Here is a 26,435-nt window from a genome sequence, read left to right as displayed (position 1 = left end):
CTTATTTTTGGCATATATATATAAGTTGTTCTCTCTTTAAAATTTTGGGGTACAGTTTCTTCTAACAGATCAAAATATACCCTAAATCACTAGTGTATGGCTTTGTTCTAGTCTCCTGCCTGATCACATTCTCCCCCTTTTTCTTTTTTTTTCTTAAATCTTCTTTCTTTTTTCAAACAACTTATCTTACCAAGTCCTTTTATAAAATCTTTTATAATTTTCATCTTTACAGTCATCTTCCATCCCTTCATTGTATAAACCCTTATTTTGTACATATATGTCTTTCTTCCTTTAAAATTTTAGGAGGCACTTTTTTCTAACAGACCAAAATACGCCCAAAATCTAGTGTGTGGCACTGATCTATGCACTAGCCTGATCATATTTGATCACATTCTGCTTTTTTTGTATTGTTCTGTTTTTGTTTTTATCCTTTTTTTTTCCTTTTTTTTTTCCTCTTTCTTTTTTCTTTCTTTCCCTTTCTTTTCCCCTGGTTTCAGGTCTTTTCTGATTTGTATACAGTATATTTGCTGGGGACGTTGTAAACCTGTTAGCATTTTGTTCTCTCATTCATCTATTCTCCTCTGGACAAAATGACACGACGAAAGAAATCACCTCAGCAAAAAGAACAAGAGGTAGTACCGTCAGCCAGGGACCTACTCAATAAGGACATTAGTACAATGTCGGACCTAGAGTTCAGAATCATGACTTTAAAGATACTAGCTGGGCTTGAAAAAAGCGTGGAAGTTATTAGAGAAACCCTTTCTGGAGAAATAAAAGAACTAAAATCTAACCAAATCGAAATCAAAAAGGCTATTGATGAGGTGCAATCCAAAATGGGGGCACTAACTGCTAGGATAAATGAGGCAGAAGAGAGAATCAGCGATATAGAAGACCAAATGATGGAAAATAAAGAGGCTGAGAAAAAGAGAGAAACAATTACAGGATCACGAGGGCAGAATTCGAGAGATAAGTGATATGATAAGACGAAACAACATTAGAATAATTGGGATCCCAGAAGAAGAAGAGAGAGAGAGGGGGGCAGAAGGTATATTGGAGCAAATTATAGCAGAGAACTTCCCTAATGTGAGGAAGGAAACAGGCATTAAAATCCAGGAGGCACAGAGAACCCCTCTCAAAATCAATAATAATAGGTCAACACCCCGACATCTAATAGTAAAACTTACGAGTCTCAGAGACAAAGAGAAAATCCTGAAAGCAGCTCGGGAGAAGAGATATGTAACCTACAATGGTAGAAACATTAGATTGGCAACAGACCTATCCACAGAGACCTGGCAGGCCAGAAAGGACTGGCAAGACATCTTCAGAGCACTAAACGAGAAAAATATGCAGCCAAGAATACTATATCCAGCTAGGCTCTCATTGAAAATAGAAGGAGAGATAAAAAGCTTCCAGAATAAACAAAAACTAAAGGAATTTGCAAACACGAAACCAGCCCTCCAAGAAATATTGAGAGGGGTCCTCTAAGCAAAGAGAGAACCTAAAAGCAGCAAAGAGCAGAAACGAACACAGACAACAGACAGTTAACAGGCACCTTACAGGTAATACAATGGCACTAAATTCATACCTTTCAATAGTTACCCTGAATGTAAATGGGCTCAATGCCCCAATCAAAAGACACAGGCTATCAGATTGGATTCAAAAACAAGACCCATCAATATGCTGTCTGCAAGAGACTCATTTTAGACCCAAAGACACCCCCAGATTGAAAGTGAGGGGGCGGAAAACCATTTACCATGCTAATGGACACCAAAAGAAAGCTGGGGTGGCAATCCTTATATCAGACAAACTAGATTTTAAAACAAAGACTGTAATAAGAGATGAGGAAGGACACTATATCCTACTTAAAGGGTCTATCCAACAAGAAGATCTAACAATTGTAAGTATCTATGCCCCTAACATGGGAGCAGCCAATTATATAAGGCAATTAATAACAAAAGCAAAGAAACACATTGACAACAATACAATAATAGTGGGGGACTTTAACACCCCCCTGACTGAAATGGACAGATCATCTAAGCAAAAGATCAACAAGGAAATAAAGACTTTAAATGACACACTGGACCAAATGGACTTCACAGACATATTCAGAACATTCCATTCCCAAAGCAACGGAATACACATTCTTCTCTAGTGCCCATGGAACATTCTCCAGAACTGATCACATTCTAGGTCACAAATCAGGTCTCAACTGGTACCAAAAGTTTGGTATCATTCCCTGCATATTTTCAGACCACAATGCTTTGAAACTAGAACTCAACCACAAGAGGAAAGTCGGAAAGAACTCAAATACATGGAGGCTAAAGAGCATCCTACTAAAGAATGAATGGGTCAACCAGGAAATTAAAGAATTAAAAAAATTCATGGAAACCAATGAAAATGAAAACACAACTGTTCAAAATCTTTGGGATACAGCAAAGGCAGTCCTGAGAGGAAAGTATATAGCAATACAAGCCTTTCTCAAGAAACAAGAAAGGTCTCAAATATACAACCTAACCCTACACCTAAAGGAGCTGGAGAAAGAACAGCAAATAAAGCCTAAACCCAGCAGGAGAAGAGAAATCATAAAGATCAGAGCAGAAATCAATGAACTAGAAACCAAAAGAACAGTAGAACAGATCAACGAAACTAGGAGCTGGTTCTTTGAAAGAATTAACAAGATTGATAAACCCCTGGCCAGACTGATCAAAAAGAAAAGAGAAATGACCCAAATCAACAAAATCATGAATGAAAGAGGAGAGATCACAACCAACACCAAAGAAATACAAACAATTCTAAGAACATATTATGAGCAACTCTATGCCAGCAGATTAGATAACCTGGAAGAAATGGGTGCATTCCTAGAGATGTATCAACTACCAAAATTGAACCAGGAAGAGATAGAAAACCTGAACAGACCTATAACCACTAAGGAAATTGAAACAGTCATCAAAAATCTCCCAAGAAACAAAAGCCCAGGGCCAGACGGCTTCCCAGGGGAATTCTATCAGACATTTCAAGAAGAATTAATACCTATTCTCCTGAAACTGTTCCAAAAAATAGAAATGGAAGGGAAACTTCCAAACTCATTTTATGAGGCCACCATTACCTTGATCCCCAAACCAGACAAAGACCCCATCAAAAAAGAGAATTACAGACCAATATCCTTGATGAACATGGATGCAAAAATTCTCACCAAAATACTAGCCAATAGGATCCAACAGTACATTAAAAGGATTATTCACCATGACCAAGTGGGATTTATTCCTGGGCTGCAAGGCTGGTTCAACATCCGCAAATCAATCAACGTGATACAATACATTAACAAAAGAAAGAACAAGAATCATATGATCCTCTCAATAGATGCAGAAAAAGCATTTGACAAAGTACAACATCCTTTCTTGATCAAAACTCTTCAGAGTATAGGGATAGAGGGTACATACCTCAATATCATAAAAGCCATCTATGAAAAACCTACAGCGAATATCATTCTCAATGGGGAAAGACTGAGAGCTTTTCCCCTAAGGTCAGGAACGCGGCAGGGATGTCTACTCTCAGCACTGCTATTCAACATAGTATTAGAAGTCCTAGCCACAGCAATCAGACAACAAAAAGAAATCAAAGGCATCCAAATCGGCAAAGAGGAAGTCAAACTCTCACTCTTTGCAGGTGATATGATACTGTATGTGGAAAACCCAAAAGACTCCACCCCAAAACTGCTAGAACTCATACAGGAATTCAGTCAAGTAGCAGGATATAAAATCAATGCACAGAAATCAGTGGCATTCCTATACACCAACAACAAGACAGAAGAGAGACAAATCAAGGAGTCGATCCCATTTACAATTGCACCCAAAACCATTAGATACCTAGGAATAAATCTAACCAAAGAGGCAAAGGATCTGTACTCAGAAAACTATAAAATACTCATGAAAGAAATTGAAGAAGACACAAAGAAATGGAAAAACGTTCCATGCTCATGGATTGGAAGAACCAACATTGTGAAGATGTCAATGCTACCTAGAGCAATCTACACATTCAATGCAATCCCCATCAAAATACCATCCACTTTTTTCAAAGAAATGGAACAAATAATCTTAAAATTTGTATGGAACCAGAAGAGACCCAGAATAGCCAGAGGAATACTGAAAAAGAAAAGCAAAGCTGGCGGCATCACAATTCCGGACTTCCAGCTCTATTACAAAGCTGTCATCATCAAGACAGTTTGGTACTGGCACAAAAACAGACACATAGATCAATGGAACAGAATCGAGAGCCCAGAAATGGACCCTCAACTCTATGGTCAACTTACTTTTGACAAAGCAGGAAAGAATGTCCAATGGCAAAAAGACAGTCTCTTCAACAAATGGTGTTGGGAAAATTGGACAGCCACATGCAGAAGAATGAAACTGGACCATTTCCTTACACCACACACAAAAATAGACTCCAAATGGTTGAAAGACCTAAACGTGAGACAGGAGTCCATCAAAATCCTAAAGGAGAACACAGGTAGCAACCTTTTCGACCTTAGCCGCAGCAACTTCTTCCTAGAAACATCGCCAAAGGCACGGGAAGCCCGGGCAAAAATGAACTATTGGGATTTCATCAAGATCAAAAGCTTTTGCACAGCAAAAGAAATAGTCCACAAAACCAAAAGACAACCGACAGCATGGGAGAAAATATTTGCAAATGACATATCAGATAAAGGGCTAGTATCCAAAATCTATAAAGAACTTATCAAACTCAACACCCAAAGAACAAATAATCCAATCAAGAAATGGGCAGAAGACATGAACAGACATTTCTCCAAAGAAGACATCCAAATGGCCAACAGGCACATGAAAAAGTGCTCAACATCGCTCGGCATCAGGGAAATCCAAATCAAAACCTCAATGAGATACCACCTCACACGCGTCAGAATGGCTAAAATTAACAAGTCAGGGAACGACAGATGTTGGCGGGGATGTGGAGAAAGGGGAGCCCTCCTACACTGTTGGTGGGAATGCAAGCTGGTGCAACCCCTCTGGAAAACAGTATGGAGGTTCCTCAAACAGTTGAAATTAGAGTTACCGTTCGATCCAGCAATTGCACTACTGGGCATTTACCCCAAAGATACAAATGTAGGGACCCGAAGGGGTAGGTGTACCCCAATGTTTATAGCAGCAATGTCCACAATAGCCAAACTGTGGAAAGAGCCAAGATGCCCATCGACAGATGAATGGATAAAGATGTGGTATATATACACAATGGAATATTATGCAGCCATCAAAAGGAATGAGATCTTGCCATTTGCAACGACGTGGATGGAACTGGAGGGTGTTATGCTGAGTGAAATAAGTCAATCAGAGAAAGACATGTATCACATGACCTCACTGATATGAGGAATTCTTAATCTCAGGAAACAAACTGAGTGTTACTGGAGTGGTTGGGGGTGGGAGGGATGGGGTGGCTGGGTGATAGACATTGGGGAGGGTATGAGCTACGGTGAGTGCTGTGAATTGTGCAAGACTGTTGAATCACAGATCTGTACTTCTGAAACAAATAATGCAACATATTTTAAGAAAAAAGAAAAAGAAGAAGATAACAGGAGAGGAAGAAAAGGGGAGTATGTCAGAGGGGGAGACGAAGTATGAGAGATGATGGACTCTGAAAAACAAACTGAGGGTTCTAGAGGGGAGGGGGTAGGGGGATGGGTTAGCCTGGTGATGGGTATTGAGGAGGGCACGTTCTGCATGGAGCACTGGGTGTTATGAACAAACAATGAATCATGGAACACTGCACCAAAAACTAATGATGTAATATATGGTGATTAACATAACAATAAAAAAATTTTTAAAAAAAGTTCAAATATTATGAACATATAGTTTATCTTTTGAATTTCAAAATAATTAACTGGGGGATATAACAGCACTGCTCATTAAGCCTCTGTCATTTGATAAAGGGCAGCTGGTGTGGATAAACCAAAATAATTCCCATTATCAAAGAATGAAAGAATAGTGCTGGGATATGGATGTGGCCAATGTGCCAAGAAGCAGTCAGTCAGAATGCCACAAGGAACCCTCATGCTTTCTGGCCTCCCAGCCAGTGTTCTGGGCACCTGGTCTTACCACCCTCACTCCGAACAAAGGCCAGACATCATTGAAGCATGTTCATATTCTCTGAAAATACATGCCAGAGAAGGGGGTCGAGAAGGGCCTTCAAAGGGCCTCTGGTTATGATACAGATTATGTGAAGAGAACCTAACAAAGCATTAACAAACATTTTGTATCAATATAAAGGATGATAATTTGCCTTAAAAGAACTGGTATAAGTCATTTGTTAAAAACTTTTCCTTTTTAAAAAATAACTTTAATTTCATATTCACATACAAACCTACAAAACACTGAAATGTCTACATTTTAATACATAACAGAAAAAACTGAAATGGCATTTCATTTCCAAAAGAAGTAAAGACATCCTTTTAGCTGTGTTTCAAAGCAGACCAACCACAATAACTGCACTGCAAAGCATCTGCTTGACATCACATCACTTGCCTGTGTTAAGATGTAACTCCTCTGTGCCTCTTCTATATCAACTAAACTGGCATTTATATAATCATTTTCAGCATTTTGCAGCTTAACACGACTGTGATCATCTGAAACAGAGAAGGATAAACCATAATTGTCATTTCAAACTTCTCATTTCTTTTTTTACTTTAATATTAATGTTCTAGGTATTTATAATATGATAGAAGAAACAAAGAAAAATAAATTAGCACCACAGAGTTGAGTCAAGTCCTGAATTATTCCCTTTTGAAGGAAGTATAAAAATGAAATCTTGTTGTTACTGTAGTATTGGAAATGCTTTTGTTTGTAGTAGGTTAGCTACCGTAACTAGAAAAATTGACCAAAGAGTAAAATATAGTAAAAGGAATAAGGCACCTACCATCCTAAAAGTAAATGGATCATTTAGAATCTTGGTGCTTAAGAACTGATAGGTCCATCTACAAAAAACCATGCAAAAAACAGTGCATTTTCTTTATTCCTCAACTGACCTGCATTCAACTGTGTTAATAATTTTCAGTAATTATATTTAAATTAAGTTAAAGATTTTTAAATACAGATGGAATACTCTAATTCTTTTTCTTTCTTCCTTTCTTTAAGTAAGCTCCAACTCACAAACCCAAGATTAAGAGTCGCAGGCTCTACTGACTGAGCCAGCAGGCACCCTGGAATGTTCTAATTCTTTACAAGACAACCAAAGATGCTTCATTACTTACATTGTGTTATAACACAATAGAGAAATATACCTAGTTTAGATATACTTCTTGCTTTTAAAAGTAAAAATATCACCATATGCAACAACATGGATGACCTACAGGGTATTATACCAATTGAAATAAGACAGGCAAAAACAAAGACCATATGACTTCACTTATATGTGGAATCTAAAAGAACAAAACAAACAAACAAAAGAAACAGACTCATAAACACAGAGAACAAAACTAGTGGTTGTCAGAAAAGAGGTGTGTGGGGAGATGAGCAAAATAGGTGAAGGGTATTAAGAGTTACAAACTTCCGGGCGCCTAGGTGGCTCAGTTGGTTAAACGACTGCCTTCAGCTCAGGTCATGATCCTGGAGTCCCGGGATCGAGTCCCGCATCCGGGCTCCCTTCAGCAGGGAGTCGGCTTCTCCCTCTGACCTCCCCTCTTTCATGCTCTCTCTCTCTCAAATAAATAAATAAATAAAATCTTTAAAAAAAAAAAAGTTACAAACTTCTGGTTATAAGTAAGTCCCCTGGATGGAAAGTACAGCATAGGGAATATAGTCGATAATAGATATTTTTTAAAGATTGTATTTATTTATTTGACACAGAGTGACACAGCGAGACAGAGGGAACATAAGCAGGGGAAGTGGGTGGGAGAAGCAGGCTTCCCGCTGAGCAGGGAGACCAATGTGGGGCTTGATCCCAGGAACCCTGGGATCATGACCTGAGCCAAAGGCAGACACTTAACTGACTGAGTCACCCAGGCGCCTCTATAGTCAATAATATTGTAATAGCTTTCTATGGTGACAGACGGTAATTACACTTATTGTGATAATAAGCATTTCAGAATGTATATAAATGTTCAATCATTATACTGTACATCTGAAACTAATATAATATTGTATGTCCACTATACATCAATTATAAAAACAGGCCTCAAAATTAAGAAAATGTCATGAATCCTAAGAAAAACCAAAATACAACCAAAGCATTAAAATATGTAGAGTACCTATAAATCAATAAGAAATGACAGAGACACCTGTTTTTTAAAAGTGAACAAGGACAATACACAAAAGACTACTCTCACTATTAATCAAAGAAATGCAAATTAAAATGAAAAGATAACTTTTTTTTATTTAAAATTTTTTGGCAAAGTTTTTGTTTTTAGTTTTTTAAATGATAATGCCCAGTGCTGTCCAGGCCATGTCTGGCCCCTTAGTAAGCACTAGATGAAACTATAAGAGAACTTTCAGATGCCTGGGTTAGAGTAACAGGTGTAAATCCTTTAAAATCCAAGGTTCCCATTTCTGTGAATGAAACCAATGCATATAGCCAGAGACAGACACAGGGATTAACAGTAACACACAAAAGGGGAAAAAACACAAATTTCCAAAATGTCCAACAGTTAAATTACAGTATATATGAAAGATATACTACTTTAATGGAGCCATTAAAAATCATGCTTTAGGGTTAAAAAATTAGTAAAAATCTCACAGATTGAGAATTTATGTTGATTTAAATATGTAGTCTACAAAACTTTACCTTATATCATTTTGATGGAAAAGGAGAAGTTTTTTCAGAGAGAGAAGGCATGTGCATAATAACAGAGTTAACACTGGCTCAGTATCCTAAATACACAACTGTCAGAAGAATGTAACTGAATTATAAACCGAACACGTCTGATAAGTTTAACTCTGGAGAGTACATTCAATTTAAACTGCTCCCCTGCAGGAAATTTATACTAAATATCCTTTTTCTCCCCACTTTTAAACTTAAAAAATGAAACAAAAAACTGTTTACATTATCTCCATATGAAAGAAAATGTTAAATGGCTACAGTTTCACACATCAATTTATCTGAGATGTTTCTGCTGGACTGAATCCAAGACCTCTGTAAATATTACATGTCATTTGCCAACAGGGAAAACTACGATCTTGTTAGAGTAAATCACTTATACTAGTGTTCTCGGAAAGATGATGTCAGCAAGCACTTTTTTTTTTAAACAGTCACTTTTTTTTTTTAACAGCTTAATCACCCTTTAACTGTTAAATTGTGTGAGACGGTAAAAAGGTCAGCTACCCAATTAGCAAAACAAAGATCATATATCTCCTAGATAACACTGATGTATCAGACTGTCCCCTTTTAGAATGCTACACCAACCCTAAAATTCGCATTCCACTAGAATATAATTACCAAAGGAATGTATTTCCTCATGCTGTAATCACAGAAAGAACACAAACCCCAAAGGTTAATCATATCTACTGCACAAGTGAAAAAAGCAATTTGGCCAACAGAAGCAAGAATCCATAAAAACTGGGTAGGTTCCTCTCCAGGGCGCTGGGAATTGAGTTATCTTGCAGGTTGCCTTCCAAAGTTCTGGAGGAAATAAGAAATAAGCTCAGAAAAAGACCTTCGACAGTTTGTTTTTAAGAGTATTTGACACCCTGCCCTCAGGACCTTGAACTAGAATTCAGTTATTTTCCCTCTAGCTTTAAAATCTACACCAGCTGTCACTGCAATATTGAAAACACCGAATCACACGTAAAAGCACAAATACATTTCCTGGAGCCCCAAGGTCTGACCAAAAGGGAGCAGGGTGCTACCTAAAAGACACCCAGGGTCCTGGACAGTCTGACCCCAAATGGTGGCCCTGCTACCCTCTCACATTTATTATATATAGTCAACAAAAGCAAAGGAAGACTGAATTTTCTCAGAAAAAAAATTTTTTTCAATGTTACTGGCAGATTAAGACTAAAAAAGGAAGGTAATCCTTGGGAAAACTCTCTAGCAATTTAGAACTGGCTACAAATGTTGGCTGAACCTGTATTTTCTCCTCAGGACTAATTAAAAATAAAACTCTGAAATTCACCTACATTATTAGAAATTTATTTTAATTCTGCTTTATTAAGAATATTAATAAAAACTTCAAATCATATTTAACATTCTGATTCTGTAGGGAAAAAAGTTTCTAGTGTTAAGTAAAACATATCATGTTAAAACTATCTACAAAGACACTAACTATACAGTACATTTCAGGAAGTGAAACTATCAAAGTCTTTTTATGATAAATTGTGACTTTATGATTTATATTCTCTAGCAAAGATAACAGACAATGCCTCTTCTCCAATTAAGAATCACTTCATGTGTGGTTTAAAATATCTACGAAAGTGGACACAGGTCCCCTCACAACCTGAGAGTCAGAATGTCCCCTTTCTCTGCCCTATTACTATCAGTCAGCCCAAAATCTGTGAAGTGTTCTTCCAAACCAAACTTGACTTTTGAATTAGTACAAAAAAATAAAAATAAAAACACCAGAAAGTTAAATGCTTTCTCCTCTCCCAGAGTTTATTTGGCCCAGAAACCTCTGAAATGAGATTATCAAATAGACAGTCCTATAACCCGGGGGGCTCTAAGTATTAAGCCCCAAAGCCTCCAGTACTTTATCATCATTCTAAGTTCAGTATATGGTTATCTCCCTCTTTCCTATTTTTAAAAAAATCCAGCAAAGGGAGAAAAATAAAGACAGTTCAGACTACACTGCATGAGATACAAAAAGCAATCACAGGAACTCTTAATTCTCAACATCTAATAACACCAAAAGCTGAAAAATCAAGTATATATTTTAAATAGGGGGCACCATCTGTTCTTAATTCTTGTCTACAAGTGAATGAAGAAATGCAATATCCAATAGAATTGTAGCTTGTAAACTGGATAAAAATTGAGCAAACTTCTGATGAATATTCCCTTCACCTCCCACCCTCAAACAGTAGGTTTTCTGAGAAATGGTTTCATCTGTCAAGAAATGACGCTCTAGCTGTGGCCTGAGCTGACAATACAGATTAGCTTCCTCTTTCAATAATGTCACAATAAGCCTTTTTTTTTTTTTTAACACCCCTACCCCCTTCACTGGTTCACCTTTTATCATTATTGTAAAAAGATCGTCTTTTTGAAAGTCTTCCAGGTCAAACAGGAAAAAGAATTCACACTCATCATAACCAGCCTCCTAGGTTATACCAAGGCAGAGATAAACAATCATTATTATCAACTGGGGAAGGAGAAGACCGGTTCCATTAGTACAGCACTGAAAGACTTTCCCCTTCTCAACCAGAGGGAAACCGTACGTTTTCAAACACTGATGTCTATATTTATATGTTACCTCCCTGCAAGAATGCAAAGCATTTCATAGATATGCTGACCCTCTTTGACTCTACAAGTTAAATACTTGAGGCATAAATATTATTAATTTTCTCTCTTGAATCAAGCAATGAGCCAAAAGCAAAGCTAGAACTAAAATCCAAGTCACCATAAAAGCACTACCATATTAAGAAACACACACCTTAGTAAACACAGTATTAACATTTCAATTGTTTCTTCTGAAAATAAAACTCAATTTGGTAATAGTTCCTTTATTAATGACATAACCACTGTATAGAATTTAGCGGCCTAGGATATGTCAGGTACTGTATGACACACCTTACTACATTTCTGCAACAATCCTTACAACCCTATGAAGTTGACATTATCATGTTCATTTCACTGACACTTGGGGAATCTTTACCATACACACACTAGAGAAGCACAAGAGGAGATTCAAACTAGGTTTATACAACTTAAGAGACTACATATTTCCCACACTACATTGTCTCTGATATGTCCAAGTTGGTTCCTTTACCATTCTTTACACACACCCTAAATTCTTCTTGGCATTGCCTTTCACACTGTTCTTTACATCAAGGATGACTTCCATCTTCATCTCTGTCACACAAACTCACTTCCATGAAGATCCATACTATGACTTACCTGCTCTAAACAGCCTCTCTGAGGGAACCCCTACCATGAAGGTCCATTCTTTACATTTAAATCCTTCAACAACTTTATATACAATTTTCATTCAACAAATATATTTTAGGAGCCAGACAACAACGACATAAAAATAACATATAATTTATTTAAAGCTTTTTAAAAGAAAAAATTCTAGGGGTGCCTGGGTGGCTCAGTCAGTGGGTGACTGACTCTTGATCTCGGCTCAGGAGTTCAAGCTCCGCAATGGGCTTAAAAATTTTTTTTAAATTAAAAATTACTTAAAAAAATAAAAATTAAAAAAAGTAAAAAATTCTATTAAGTAGTAATTCCTAGTACCATCTTTATTGGACTATGTGTTGCGGGAAGAAAGCTGACCAACTGATGCCTGAGGAGGCCAAGTGAGATGAACAGGCTTCGCTACAAAGATGAAGGAGGAGCACACACACACAAAGGAGTAAAAGGGAATGGTGTATCATGAAAGACCGACAAATTCAAAATGGCTGAAGAGGTCCCAAAACATGTTGAGGCCAGACTCTGAAGAGCCTTGTGTGCCGTGCTCCAGGAAAAGGCTACACCTCGATGAAGCTCTTTAAAGGACTGAGAGAAGCCCACATTTGATTTCAAGAAAATAACTACCATCACTATGGAGGACAAATTGGAACTAAAGGAAGACAACTTAACACACTAATGCACTAACAGTTTAAAGATTTTATTTATTGACAGAGAGACACACAGCGAGAGAGGGAACACAAGCAGGGGGAGTGGGAGAGGGAGAAGCAGGCTGCCCGCGGAGCAGGGAGCCTGATGTGGGGCTCGATCCCAGGACCCCGGGATCACAACCTGAGCCGAAGGCAGACGCTTAATGACTGAGCCACCCAGGCACCCCTGCACTAACAGTTTAATCAAAAGATGAGTACAGAACCAAACGGTGGCAGGAATGGGGACGGTTACAAAGAAGCATGTCCCAAGTACACACCATCACCAACTTGCTAACCAAGTGGGTGTTCTAGAAACATCCAGAAGGCTCAATCTTTTTCAAACAATAGGTTGACTATCTGTGACTTCAATCTCTTTCAATCCACCAAGATTTTAAGTTCCTAAACTTGATAGGACAATGTTAATTGATTAAATCTGGCTTCCACAAATTTCCAAATTGAAAATAGATCTTTAATCTATCCCTAAGAGTTTCTGCAATGGAAAGAACACCTGGGAAGTATCCTTTTAAAATGTGTAAAATCAATTAATCCACTAATGTACTTTGGAACATGGACATCTTTCCTCTTTAATAGTTTGCATAAAATAAGACATACTAAATTTCAATTTATCAGTACGCCCCTCACCCTTTTCCTTGAAACTCAGAATCTCTGCTTTAAGGAGAGACGGAGCCTAAAACATGGAGGGTAGAGGGAATTGGGGAGAAAGTACTATCCTTACATCCAGAAGTCCACGGGACACCACAGAAACAAAGTAGACCAAATATTTATTAAATTCTTTCTACATTCGAGGACTGTTATAGACACTAAGGACCCATCCATACCCTTGTGGAGCTTACCTTCTCAGAAAGGGAGACAGCAATAAGCAAAACAACTAAGTAAATTGTATTTTATACAGTGACAAATGCTATGGGGGAGGGGGAAAAGTTGTGCTAAGGAGCAGGGCAGGTTGCAATTCTATAGGGTGGGCCTCACTGAGACAGTGACATTTAAGCAAGACTTGGAGGAGGTCAATCATATGACTATTTTGGTTAAGAGTGTTCCAAGCACAGAGTAAATACCTTAAGGTGGATGTGTGCCTAAATGTCTGAGGGACATAAATAATGGAGCTTGAGCCCAGTGAACAAAGGGAAGAGAAGCAGCCTCCAATTTAGGTTCAGAGAATCAAGAAAATCTGTACTGATTCATTAGTCTCACCTCGTAAATTCAACTCAGAGAAAAAGAGTTTGTACTTCCATCTTCTTAGTGTTTACCTGAAAGAGTATCCTAAACAATTTAGATTGGCAAGTGTTCAAGCACTGTTTATAAAATAAATTCCAGAAAATTTTCATATTCAAATAATTAAACTATGGTAGAATTTTGCTAGAATGACAAATCACTATTAAACCATTCTGAAATCAACACAGGAGGTGAGATTATGTTAGCTGACTTGAAGAGTGACCTAATTCAGCAAAAAGAAAGAGCTCAGACAGCTCCAGAACTTTTTAGTCGAGATACCTGGAACTCTGGCACAGATGAAAGAAAACAGGTGAGGGAAGGCTAAGGGGACTAAAAATGTAGATTCCCAAGTCTGTCCTGGCTCTACCAACCTATGTGACCACAGACAAAGCTGTGATTTATATAGAAGAGTAACCTGCTACTTGAGAAACATTTTTAGCATCCAAGTTAGTGACACACTACACCCTGTGGTAACAAGAGGTCACTAAGTCTCAGTTTTCTTGTAAGATGAAATGGCTAGACTGGGCCAACCCTTCTTAATTATTTTTAATGAATGACCCTCACTTAATATCCTAAAAGTATTTAATACAAAACTCTTTGAAAAGTCCTATTTCATCTTAAAAATTTATAGGGGGCGCCTGGGTGGCTCAGTTGGTTAAGCGACTGCCTTCGGCTCAGGTCATGATCCTGGAGTCCTGGGATCGAGTCCCACATCGGGCTCCCTGCTCAGCAGGGAGTCTGCTTCTCCCTCTGACCCTCTTCCCTCTCGTGCTCTCTATCTCTCATTCTCTCTCTCTCAAATAAATAAATAAAATCTTAAAAAAAAAAATTTATAGGAACTTGGGGCGCCTGGGTGGCTCAGTCGTTAAGCATCTGCCTTCGGCTCAGGTCATGATCTCAGGGTCCTGGGATCCAGCCGTGCATCGGGCTCCCTGCTCAGCAGGAAGCCTGCCTCTCCCTCCTCTCCCACTCCGCCTGCTTGTGTTCCCTCTTTTGCTGTCTCTTTCTCTTTGTCAAATAAATAAATAAAATCTTTAAAAAAAAATTTATAGGATCTTAAAAATTCTACTTCATTGTGCATCTGTATTTTAACATATAAGCAATCACACCTTCCCTCCCCACATTCCGAGTATAATCAATGGCCCTGGAAGATATGCCATGTTTCCCCAGGATGTTAAGCTCCCTCCCTGTACATTTCTGCTCCTCCCTCCAGTCCCCAGTGCTAGTACTCTACAGCAGAGCTGCCTAAGTGATGAGCTGTGGCTACAGTGAGGGCCCTCCGTTAGAAGGCTACCGTTATGGCAAGATTTTGCTCCTCTAAGCCCACGGGGCAGCAGCAGTGCCCACACTTTCAGCTATCTGCAGCCTTCTGTTAAGAGTTAAGCGCTCTGATAGCCTGGGACCCTGTCAGGTTCACCATGTATTCCCACTGCCTAGCATAGTACCCTTTCCAAGTACCCAATTCAAGAAGGCATCAAATTCAGAAACCTTGAAAGATGCTGGTATAACCCACACTGTACTCCAATTTCCTGTTTTACAGGCACCCATTTGTGGGTGTGTACAGTTATATGCCATTTTATCACATGTGAAGATTGTGTAACCACCACCACAATCAAGACACAGTCCTGTTCCATTACCACAAAGATCCTCTGTGCAAACCCTACACAGTCACACTCTTCCCCCAACCCTGTCCCTAACCCCTTAATCTGTTCCCCATCTCTGTAATTTTATCATTTCAAGAATGCTATAAAAATGGAATCATACAATATGTAACCTTTGAGATTGTATTTTCTGACTCAGCATGAGTCCTCTGAGATCCACCAAACTTCTTGCATGTTGTCAATAGCTCATTTCTTTTTACTGCTGAGTAGTATGCCATGGTATGAATACACCAGTTTGCTAACCACTTACCCATTGATGGACATTTGGGCTGTTTCCAATTTGGAGCTACTACAAATAAAGCTGCTATAAACATTCATGAATAAATTTCTGTATGGACAGAAGGTTGCAATTCTCTGGGATAAATGCCCAGGAGTGCAAAGGCTGGGTTATATAAGGTATGTTTAGCTTTTTAAAAAACTGCCAATTTTCCAAAGTGGCCATACATTTTATGTTCTCACTACCCTTGTATGAGATCCAATTTCTGTATTCTTGGAATACTGTGGCCTCATTATTTTAGCTGTTCCACTGGATATGTAGTGATCTCTCACCAACATGGTTTTAATTTTCATTTCCCTAATGGTTAATGATGTTTCCCTAATAGTTAATGATATTTCCCTAACAGTTAATGATGTTTTTCACATGCTTACGTGCTTATCTGCCATCTGTGTTCATGATCTTTTGCCCATTTCCTAATTGGACTTCTTTTGGTTTTATGGTTTGGTCTTTTACTGTTGAATTTTGAGAGTTCTATATATATTCTAGGTATGAATTCTTTGTGGTTTATATTTTCTCTAGACTGTCCCTGTCTTTTCATCTTCAACTCCCTATCAGGGTCTTTAGCAGAGCAAAAGCTTTTAATTCTGGTTTACTCCAATTGACTGATTTTTTTTTCATGGACTGTCCTTTTGATGTCACCTTAAGAACTCTTGACCTAGCCATAGGTTCTGAATTTTCTCCTGTTTCTTCTAAAAGTTTTACACTTTATATTGAATCTGTGATCCACTTTAATTTTTGTATAAGGAAGTTTAGGTTGAGTTTTTTTTTTTTTTTTTTGCCTGTGGGTGTCCAATTGTTCAAGTAATGACTGTTGAAAAAAATCATCCTTCTGCTATTAAATTGCTTTGCACCTCTATCAAAAATTAGTTCACCATACTTGCATGAGTCTATTTCTAGGTTCCTTGTTCTATTTTACCAATCTGTGTTTCTATCCCTGCCAATACCACATTGTCTTGATACCATAGTTACACAGTAAGTCTTATAATTGGGCAGATTCCTCACCTTCTTCTTTTTTGAAATTTAGTTATTTTAGTTCCTTTGTCTTCTCACACTCATTTAAGAGTAAGCTTATTTATAGCTACAAAAAAAATCTTCCTGAGATTTTGGTAGGAACTGTATTACACCTACAGAAAAATTTGGGGAGAACTGACATCCTTACTATGTTGAGACTTCCAACCCATGAACATGGTATATTTCTCCATTTATTTAGATCATTTTTTATTTCTTTTATCAGTGTTTTGTTTTCAATATTCAGGTCTTATACATGTTTTGTTAGACTTATTCCAAAATATTTCCTTTTTTAAGAGCAATTATAAAGGACCTTGTATTTTTTTTTTAGTTATTTATTTGAGAGAGAGAAAGAGAGAGACAGAACATGAGCAGGAGGGGCAGAGGGAAAGGGAGAGAGAATCTCAAGTAGACTTGACATTGAGCACGGAGCCTGACACAGGGCTCGATCTCACAACCCTGAGACCACGGCCTGAGCGGAAACCAAGAGCAGGATGCTTAACCGACTGTGCCACCCAGATGCCCCTAAATGACCCTGTATTTTTAATCTTGGTTTCCATGTGTCCATTGCTAGTAATTATAAAGATAATTAATTTCTGTATGCGGATCTTATATAGAGCAACCTGGTTTAACTCACTTATTAGTTCCAGGAGATTTCCTGGTAGATTCTTTAGGATTTTCTATGTAGACTATCATGTCTAGACTTTGTGCAAATAGAGACATTTTTATTTCTTCCTTTCAAATCTGAATGCCTTTTATTTCCTTTTCTTGTCTTCATGTACTGACTAGGATTCAATATCCCCCGCCCTTTTAATCTTTTAAAATTTTGTAAGCTGAAATAATTTCAAAACTTACAGAAAAATGCCAAGAAAAATATAAATAATTTTTTTCCTAAATCATGACAACAAGTTGCAAACATGGTATCTTATTACCCCTGAATATTTTGTGTGTATTTTCTACAAAGGACTCAACCCTACTTTACCACAGTATAGCCATCAAAATCATAAAATTAACAGTGATACTTTACTAACCCAGACCCCATTCAAGTTTCACCAAATGTCCCAATAATACCTTTTAAACAAAAGGATCCAATCCAATCTGATCACGTTACATTTTTTTTTTAAGATTGTATTTATTTATTGAGAGAAAGAGAGTACGCACATGAGTCACAAGCATGCACAAGTGGGGGGAGGCACAGAGGGAGAGGGAGAGAGAATCCCAAGCAGACTCTGAGTGCAGAGCCCGATGTCAAGGCTTGATCTCACAACCCTGAGATCCTGACCTGGCCAAAACCAAGAGTCCGATGCTTAACCGACTGAGCCACCCAAGTGCCCCAATCACATGCTAGGTTTAGATGTCATATTTCTTTAGTCTCCAACCTAGAACCATTCCTCAGCTTTCCCTTGGGAGGGTTTTTATAACCCTTTGAAGACTACAGAGTGTCAATCCATTTGAGTTGTCTGATATTCTCTACATATGAGTTCAAGTTGTGCACTTTGGTGAGTTCAGCAGTGATGCTCTGTACTCACTGCATTCTACAGGGCAGTTCAGGATTTCAATGTGATGTGTCCCATTATTGGTCATGATTACTTGTTTAAGGTTGGTGTCTGCGAAACTCCTCTGCACAGTTACTATTCCCCTCTTATGTTAGTATTTTACATAAGGCCACTTTAAGATTATGTAAATCTTTTGTTCCTCATCAAAATTTTACCCACCAAGTTTACCATCTATTTCAACATTTATTACTTGCCATCCTACACTAAGGTAGATCTTTCCTTTCTCCCCATTTATTAATTGATATTTCTTTATATCAGTGTAAACTCATGGATTCCTATTTTATTCAGCAGGTTATATTTATTTCAAATGCTCAAATCACCCCCAGATTTAGCCCACAGACTTCAAGATGGTTTCTGTGTCCTTCTGACATAGCCTCATCATTTCTTGACCATCCTTACCTTCTGGGACTATGACACATTCCATGTTACTCTTATACTTTCCCTGCCCCAGCCCCAGAGTCAGACATTTCTTCAAGGAGCCCTTTTCCTCTTAGTGGAGAATGAAATTTGGGTATCAAAAGCTAGGCATGCCCAACGCTAAGAGGGTGTCATTGCTCCCAAGACCTCTCAGTGGCCAGGGCTAGGAAATAGAAACATGCACATACACACATCTACATTTCTATGTATCTGTATATCCATATTCACTGAAAACCGTGAGTTCATACACTGATACACTAATTCTAATCTAACATCACAGGGTTCACTCCATCTTTCCTCCACTCTTCAAACATGCCCCCCCAAACCACCACCTAGCATGCCTTCCCCCTTATTTACATGCCTTCCACATGCTGGTCCCCAACCCCAAGGACTTTTAGATTGAATTATTCAGAGGAGAGAGGGGAGGCTAAATGAGGTCTTTAATACCTCTTTTCCTATCCTACTATTTGAGATAAGAGAAACTATACATAATTTTTTAATATCAATAATGCCCTAACTGAAATATATAAGAAAATAAATGGAAAGTAGTTTATAATAAGATAATATCTATTTTAATATATATCAAGAGTTGAGCAGAAATACACCAGAAGAAAAAAAGTGCCCACAAATTTCCAAAATGTCTCCCAAGGGATGGTAAACATCCTTGTTGAGTGTCACTCCTCTACAGAGTAAACGTAACAAATAAAATTATAAGGAGGTAAGATTGTGCCAGAATACAGAAATAGAGTGCTATAGAAGCAAACTGGTAACTTCTAGTGGGTACCTCTCAGAGGAGTGATATCTATGTCTTGAAGACTGAACAAAACTTTACTGGGGGACAGGTGGTCCAGTTTAATAAAAATTAAAAAAAAAAGTGTATCTGTTAAGGAATCAACAGTGTAAGAGGAGAGAAAGGTGAATGGGGGAAGTGAGGAAGGGACAAGGAATGAGGCAATAAGTGAAGCATACAAGAGATATTTCAAAATTATCTAACCAACCCTCTATAATTCAAAAAGTTGGTGACCTGAAATTCACCAACTGTGTTATTCGTTAACTGCAGTTCTATTGCTCAAGCTTAACAGAGGACAATGAGTTCCTTTTGCCATATGAAGTTCAAGTACCTGAAGTCAGGTATCATGTTGTTCAGTTAAAGTTTTCTTTCCCCATCTAATCAATTCTAGCTTCTTCACTAAGAATTCTAATTCTTATTCCTTGGATCCACTCCAGTGCACCAATGACCTGTAGAAATAAATTATTAGAAGTCCAAAATAGGTGCGCTTGGGTGATTCAGTCTCTTAAGATTCTGCCTTCGGCTCAGGTCATGATCTCAGGGTCCTGGGACTGAGCCCTGTCTCGGGCTCTTCGCTCAGCCGTGAGTCTGCTTCTTCCTCTCCCTCTGTGATCTCTCTTGCTTTTGCTCTCTCTCAAATAAATACAATCTTTAAAAAAAAAGTCCAAAATAGCTTTGATTTAGACTTGATTAAAATTGAAGATTAGAAACAAAATTAAAGACAGAACCAAAGGTCAAAGTGCTAACAAATAATGAGAAAACCTCTAAGTAAAAAAGGTGACAACAGAATGGATTTGAGAATGTGAAGTGCATTTGGTCTTTATTTTTACACTTTAGATGGAATAAGAAAGAATGTTAGCAAATATTTACCTAAGAGTTACCATAAAATTTAAGTTCTATCTATACTTGTTCTGATTACTATTATGCAACAACTTTTATCTAAATCTGCTTACTAAGAAAGATGACAAGCAGATTCCTGTCATGTATAAAGGTCTGTTTTAATAATTCAAAGATCTGTTGTCTTATAATTCTGAGACTACCATAATGTTTCTTCATAATTCTTCGACTTGTCTGCACATTTTCTGGATTATGAAGAAAATAGTATCATCTGTAATTGTGATGGTTTTAAACTATGTCCACGGGGCGCCTGGGTGGCTCAGTCATTAAGCGTCTGCCTTCGGCTCAGGTCCTGGGATCGAGCCCCGCATTGGAGTGGGGAGCCTGCTTCTCCCTCTCCTACTCCCCTGCTTGTGTTCCCTCTCTCGCTGTCTCTCTGTCAAATAAATAAATTAAATAAATAAATAAATAAATAAATAAAATCTTTAAACTATGTCCACAATTCTTTGATAATTCTTCCATCTAATGGTGGAGAGCATCAGTCCTCTTCCCTAGAACCTGGATGGCCACTAATGAAAAGAATGTGATGGAAGTGATGAGACTTCTAAGTCTAGGTGGTACAGGCAATGTGGTTTCCAGCTGGCTCTCTCAGAACCCTCACTCCTGAAACCCAGCTATTTGCAAGGAAGTCCAGGTCACATGGTCATGCCCCATGTAGGTGTTCCAGCTGACCGTCCACAACTGAGTGAGGAAGGCTTCAAGGTGACTCTAGCCCCAGCTACCATCTGAACTACAACTGCATAAAAGACCCTGAGCAAGAATCACCTGAGTCCAATTAACCCCCAGATTTGCATAGATGATAAATGATTGCTACTGTTTTAAGCCACTGTTTGGTGGTGGTTTGTTACACAGCACCAGATAAAATAGAAGCTTTCTTTTTTTTTCTAATCTGTATGCCTTTTATTTCTTACTCTTCTTTCAGTAGTGGCTAGGACCTAAAGCATGATGTTAAGTAGAAGCGGTAATAGTGGGCATCCTTGTCTTGTTCTACATTTTTGTTTAAAAAAAAAAGGTTTCTAACATGTTATCATTCAGACTTACGTTACTGTAGGCATCTCTTAGATAGCTTATATTAGGTTACAGAAATTCCCCTCTCTTTCCAATTTGCTACGTGTTCTGTTTTTAATCATGAGCAAGCAGTGACTTTAAATAATCTTTCTGCATCTACTGAAATAATCATATGACCTTTTCTCCTTTACCTCATTACTGTGGTGAACCAACATTTTTAAGGTTTTCTAATGGTAAAAAAAAAAAGATTTTATGTTAAGCCACCCGTTCCTAAAGTAAACTTACAAACTACTATAGTCAGTCTGCTAACCTTTACATCTATATTCATGAGGGAGATATGCCTGTAACTTTTATTCTTATTAAACTTTTCAGGTTTGGTTATCAAAGTTCTATAACAAGTTCACAGAAAGAACTGGGGCCTATTCTTAGCACATAAATTTTTATCATTCTGTTTTAATACATTTAAGACATTTTCTTTTTCTTTTTTTAAAGATTTAGTTATTTATTTTACAAAGACAGTGTGCCAGCAAGTGGGGGGGGAGGGGCAGAGGGAGAGAGAATCCCGAAGCAGACTCCCCACTGAGCACAGAGCCTGACCTGGGGCTCAATCCCAGGACCCTGAGATCATGACCTGAGCGGAAATCAAGAGTCAGACATTAACTGACTGAGCCACCCAGGCACCCCAAGGCAACATATTTTCTTTGCATTACTGTTTTTGCTGCCTTATGAAAGTTCTGATAAATAGTATTTTATGTATTGTCACTTTTCAGCATTTTTAAAATTTCCTTTATGATTTCTTCTTGACCCATGAATTACTCAGAAATCTCTAAATCTCCAAATTTATGTGACTTTTTATCTTTTCATTAATAATCTATAATTTAATTGCATTCTGGTCAAAGAACATGGCCAATAAGACAGCAATTCTTAAACTGTTAAGATTTACTTTATAGTCAAGTCGATGGTCCATTTTTTATAAATATTCCAAGGTCCTAGAAGAAAATGTATTCCCTAATTGTTGGAATAAGGTTCTATATATTTTTCTTATTAAATTAAGCTTAATTGTGTGGTTAAATCTTCTATACTAATATTCTGTCTTATTAAAAGGCCATGAACATGGACTTGTCTATTTCTTCCTGTAATTCTATTCATTTTGCTTAATCTATCTTGAGGCTATTTTATTGTTACACAAATATATTTATTATACAAATCTCAGAGCTAATACTGGCATTTGCATTCAGAGTAGCTATGCCATTTGCTGAGTTTTTTTTTTAGGAGGTGGGGAGGCGAAGGAGGTCTGGAAGTTTACTTTCTCCCCACCTAGTAACATTTTATTTTTTAAAAAAGATCTTATTCATTCATTCATTCATTCAAGAGAGAGAGAGAATCTCAAACAAACTCCCCACTGAGCAGGGAGCCAGCCCAATATGGGGCTCAATCTCACGACCCTGAGATCAGGACCCTGAGATCAGGACTTGAGCCAAAATCAAGAGTCAGATGCTTAACCGACTAAGCCACCCAAGTGCCCCCACACCTGGAAACTTTTTTAAAAGTACATTTACTGAAAATCTTGTTTTGTGGCCGTAAGGGACTATGGATTATCTAACATGCCATACTACCAGAATCAAAAGTCTCTGTGTTACTTGCCTTTAAAAACTGACATTTTCACATGGATGAACCTTGAGGATATTATGCTAAGTGAAACAAGCCAGTCATAGAAAGACAAATAGTGCATGATTCTACTTATATGAAGTATCTAAAGTAATCAAACTCAAACAGAAAGTAGAATGGTGGTTGCCAGGGGCTGGAGGGAGGGGAAATGGATGTTGTTGTTCAATGGGCACAGAGTTTTAGTCACACGAGATGAAAAGATCAGTTGTACAATAACATGCATATAGTTAACAATAATGCAGTGTACATCTAAAAATTAAGAGGGTAAATTATGTTATGTGTTTTACCACAATTAAAAAAAAAACAAAACTGTTTCAGGGTCAGTGAAAACAAATGACAGTTCACTAAAGACTTGCTGGCACTTCCAGGATTTATAGAATTTCTACCTGTAAAGCAGAAAGTTAAGGAAAATTTCAAAATTTAGCAGTAGTCTCTAGTAGTATAATTCTCAAAGAGATTATTAAAATCTTTTACTCTCTTTTTTAAAGATTTTATTTATTTGAGAGAGAGAGACAGAAATAGTGACAGAGAGCATAGCGGGGAGGAGAGGGAGAAGCAGGCTTCCGGCTAAGCAGGAAGCCTGATGTGGGATTCGATCCCAGGACCCTGAGATCATGACCTGAGCTGAAGGCAGACGCTTAACCGACTGAGCCACCCTCGCGCCCCTACTCTCTTCTCAATCAACCCAGTTCTTGCCTGTCTCTTTCACAACTGTCTCACAGTTAAAACTGAGACAACTGAGGCATCTTTTGGTCATGGCAATTACAGGAAAATTGTGGACTTCTTCAAATTCTATTTCAAAATATCTGTTTGATTATGTTTCTCATATTCACACCTCCAAATGTAGTTTCTATATGTCAATCTTAGGACCGGGGCCAGGCTGGGTATATAGGAATCATGTAAGGAGACTGTTTAAAAACACAGATTTCCAGACCTACTGAATCAAAATCTAGAAAAAATCTGGGACTCATAAAAAAAGTAATTTATGTTCAGTTCCCCTTTACCTAGCTGCTTACTATGTATTTTCTTAAAAGCTATCCCTAACTCCTTAGGCACAGCTCCACCAATATACACGGTTCTATCCCATGATACACACAGCACAACAGGTCTGTATCTCCCTCACTATACTGTGAATTATCAGAGGGCAGGGTACATATATTCGTGGTATTCTCTGCATAGCCTAGTGTCAGTCAGCTGTGTAGCTGGTTTTCAATGCATGTTTTCTAAACCAAACCAACTGTAAAGTATTTTGTATGGAAATACATTTTTAAATTTTATAATGACTATCAATAAGGAAAGGTATATCTGCATAATCCAGGGAGTGTTCTAAAATACACATTCCTGGGCCCGTCTATATTTAATGAGAGTCATCACCTCCATGACCTCTTCCACTGTGTGAGGATAACACCCAAGGGGAAGTAGTGGGGTAGATATTTGGAAGAAGAGGATTTTGACTAATGTGGGTCAGAAAGAGGAAGATGTTCCAAAAAGGGAATGATATATTCAAAGACACTGAGTTATTAGTAACTGGTCACACTGGGGGGTGCCTGGCTGCCTCAGTCGGTAGAGCATGTGATGCTTGATCTCTGGGTTGTGAGTTCAGTCAAGCCCCATACTGGGTGTACAGATTACTTAAAAATAAAACCTAAAAAAAAAAAAAAAAAAAAAAAAAAACTTAGAAACTGGTCACATTGGGAGAACTCTTAAGTGTTTCAGTTTTACCAAAATCAGTAATTTTGAGTAGGGCACCTGGGTGGCTCAGTCGGTTAAGCGGCTGCCTTCAGCTCAGGTCATGATCTCAGGGTCCTGGGATCGAATCCCACATCGGGCTCCTTGCTGAGCGGGAAGGCCTGCTGCCCCCTCTGCCTTCCCCTGCTTGTACTCTCTCTGACAAATAAAATCTTTAATAATAATAAATTTGTGAGAAAATGGCTAGAAAAAATCTGGAGGTATGTGAAGGGTCAGTCTCCAAAAGGTCTTGTATGATAATGCTACAAAACTAATTTCTCATAAAACTTGTGGAATGCTACTGGAGAGTGGAAAACAGACACGCATTTTACAAAGATTATCCTGGACACCGCATGGAGAATGGACTAAAATGGGAACAGAACAGACAAGGAGTCAAGAGTTTATTGTAATAATCCAGAAAAGGAAGAACAAGGGCCTGAACCAAGCCAGTACAAACAGTGAAGAAGAGATTTAAAACACATTGTGGGGGCGCCTGGGTGGCTCAGTCACCTTGAGCATTTGACTCTTGATTTTGGCTCAGGTCGTAATTTCAGGGTTGTGAGATTGAGCCCTGCATCGGGCTCCGTGCCAGGCATGGAGCCTGCTTGGGATTCTCTCTCTCCCTCTCCCTCTGCTTCCCCCCCCCCCCCAGTGCACATGCATGCTCTCTCTCCCCCCCAAAAAAAAACAAAAAAAAAACACATTGTGGAAATGGAATTGTAATTATTTAGTTATCAAGTAGATATGGGAGCTGAATTGGACAGGAGTCTGAGTTTCTAGCTGCAGCATATGTATCAATACTATTTATGAATATGGGGAATACAGCAGAAAACGCAGGTCTTAGGGTTGGGCCAATGGACTGTGTGGGGAGGAATGCTAGATCAGAATCTAGACATACTGAGACTGAGGCAGCTACAGGACATCCACAAGAGATGAATGCCTTGCATAAATGGGTCTACAGCTAAGAGAGACCTAGGCTACAGATGAGATTTAGGGTGACAAGCACATGGTAACCAAACCCACAGATGATGAGATCATTCATAGAAGTGTCAGAGTGGGAAGGAGGGGGAGACAGAACCCTGAAGAAGACAGTCAACTGAGGAAGAGAAGTTCTGAAAATGCCTGACTAGCCAGAGGAATAATAGCAAAACAGAAAAAATATGGTGTTAGGAAAGGAAGGAAGAGTCAACAATGTCAAAAGTCAGAGGGATAAGAAAAGAAACCAATGGAAAGTCCCTCATTGCATGTGAAAACTAGAAAGCTTGAAAACAGTACTTGAGAATAAAAGTTTCAGTGGGGAGCCTGGGGCAGAACCATGGGCTGAAGAACGCACAGGTGATGAGGATGGAGAGACAAACAATACGGTGTCTTTTTTTTAAGACTCTGTGCAAACGTGTGCACGTGCTCATGTCCACACAGGTAACAGAGAAGTGGAGCTGGGGTGTGATA

The 26,435-nt window shown here is 38.3% G+C and overlaps 1 protein-coding gene across 9 annotated transcripts in view; it reads right to left on the bottom strand.

Annotated features, from left to right (window-relative positions):
* Positions 1-26,435, bottom strand: part of PTPN2 (protein tyrosine phosphatase non-receptor type 2) — a 95,616-nt gene that overhangs the window by 42,379 nt on the left and 26,802 nt on the right. For 7 of the 9 annotated variants that reach the window (XM_025865148.2, XM_025865150.2, XM_073888019.1 and 4 more), the window contains one exon: positions 6,531-6,631. In XM_025865148.2, the coding sequence (XP_025720933.1) occupies positions 6,531-6,631 (101 nt within the window). Of the gene's footprint in view, positions 1-6,530; positions 6,632-9,435; positions 9,619-11,157; positions 11,246-26,435 lie in introns of all 9 variants that reach the window. The other 2 variants (XM_073888020.1, XM_073888021.1) reach the window with 2 other exon arrangements.

This window comes from Callorhinus ursinus, unplaced genomic scaffold (assembly GCF_003265705.2).
Source record: "Callorhinus ursinus isolate GAN/ISIS: 27379988/994484 unplaced genomic scaffold, GSC_fseal_2.0 scaffold86, whole genome shotgun sequence".
NCBI classification, from domain to species: domain Eukaryota; kingdom Metazoa; phylum Chordata; class Mammalia; order Carnivora; family Otariidae; genus Callorhinus; species Callorhinus ursinus.
Note: the sequence above shows the minus strand (reverse complement) of the source record. Positions and strands in the feature narration are given on the sequence as shown.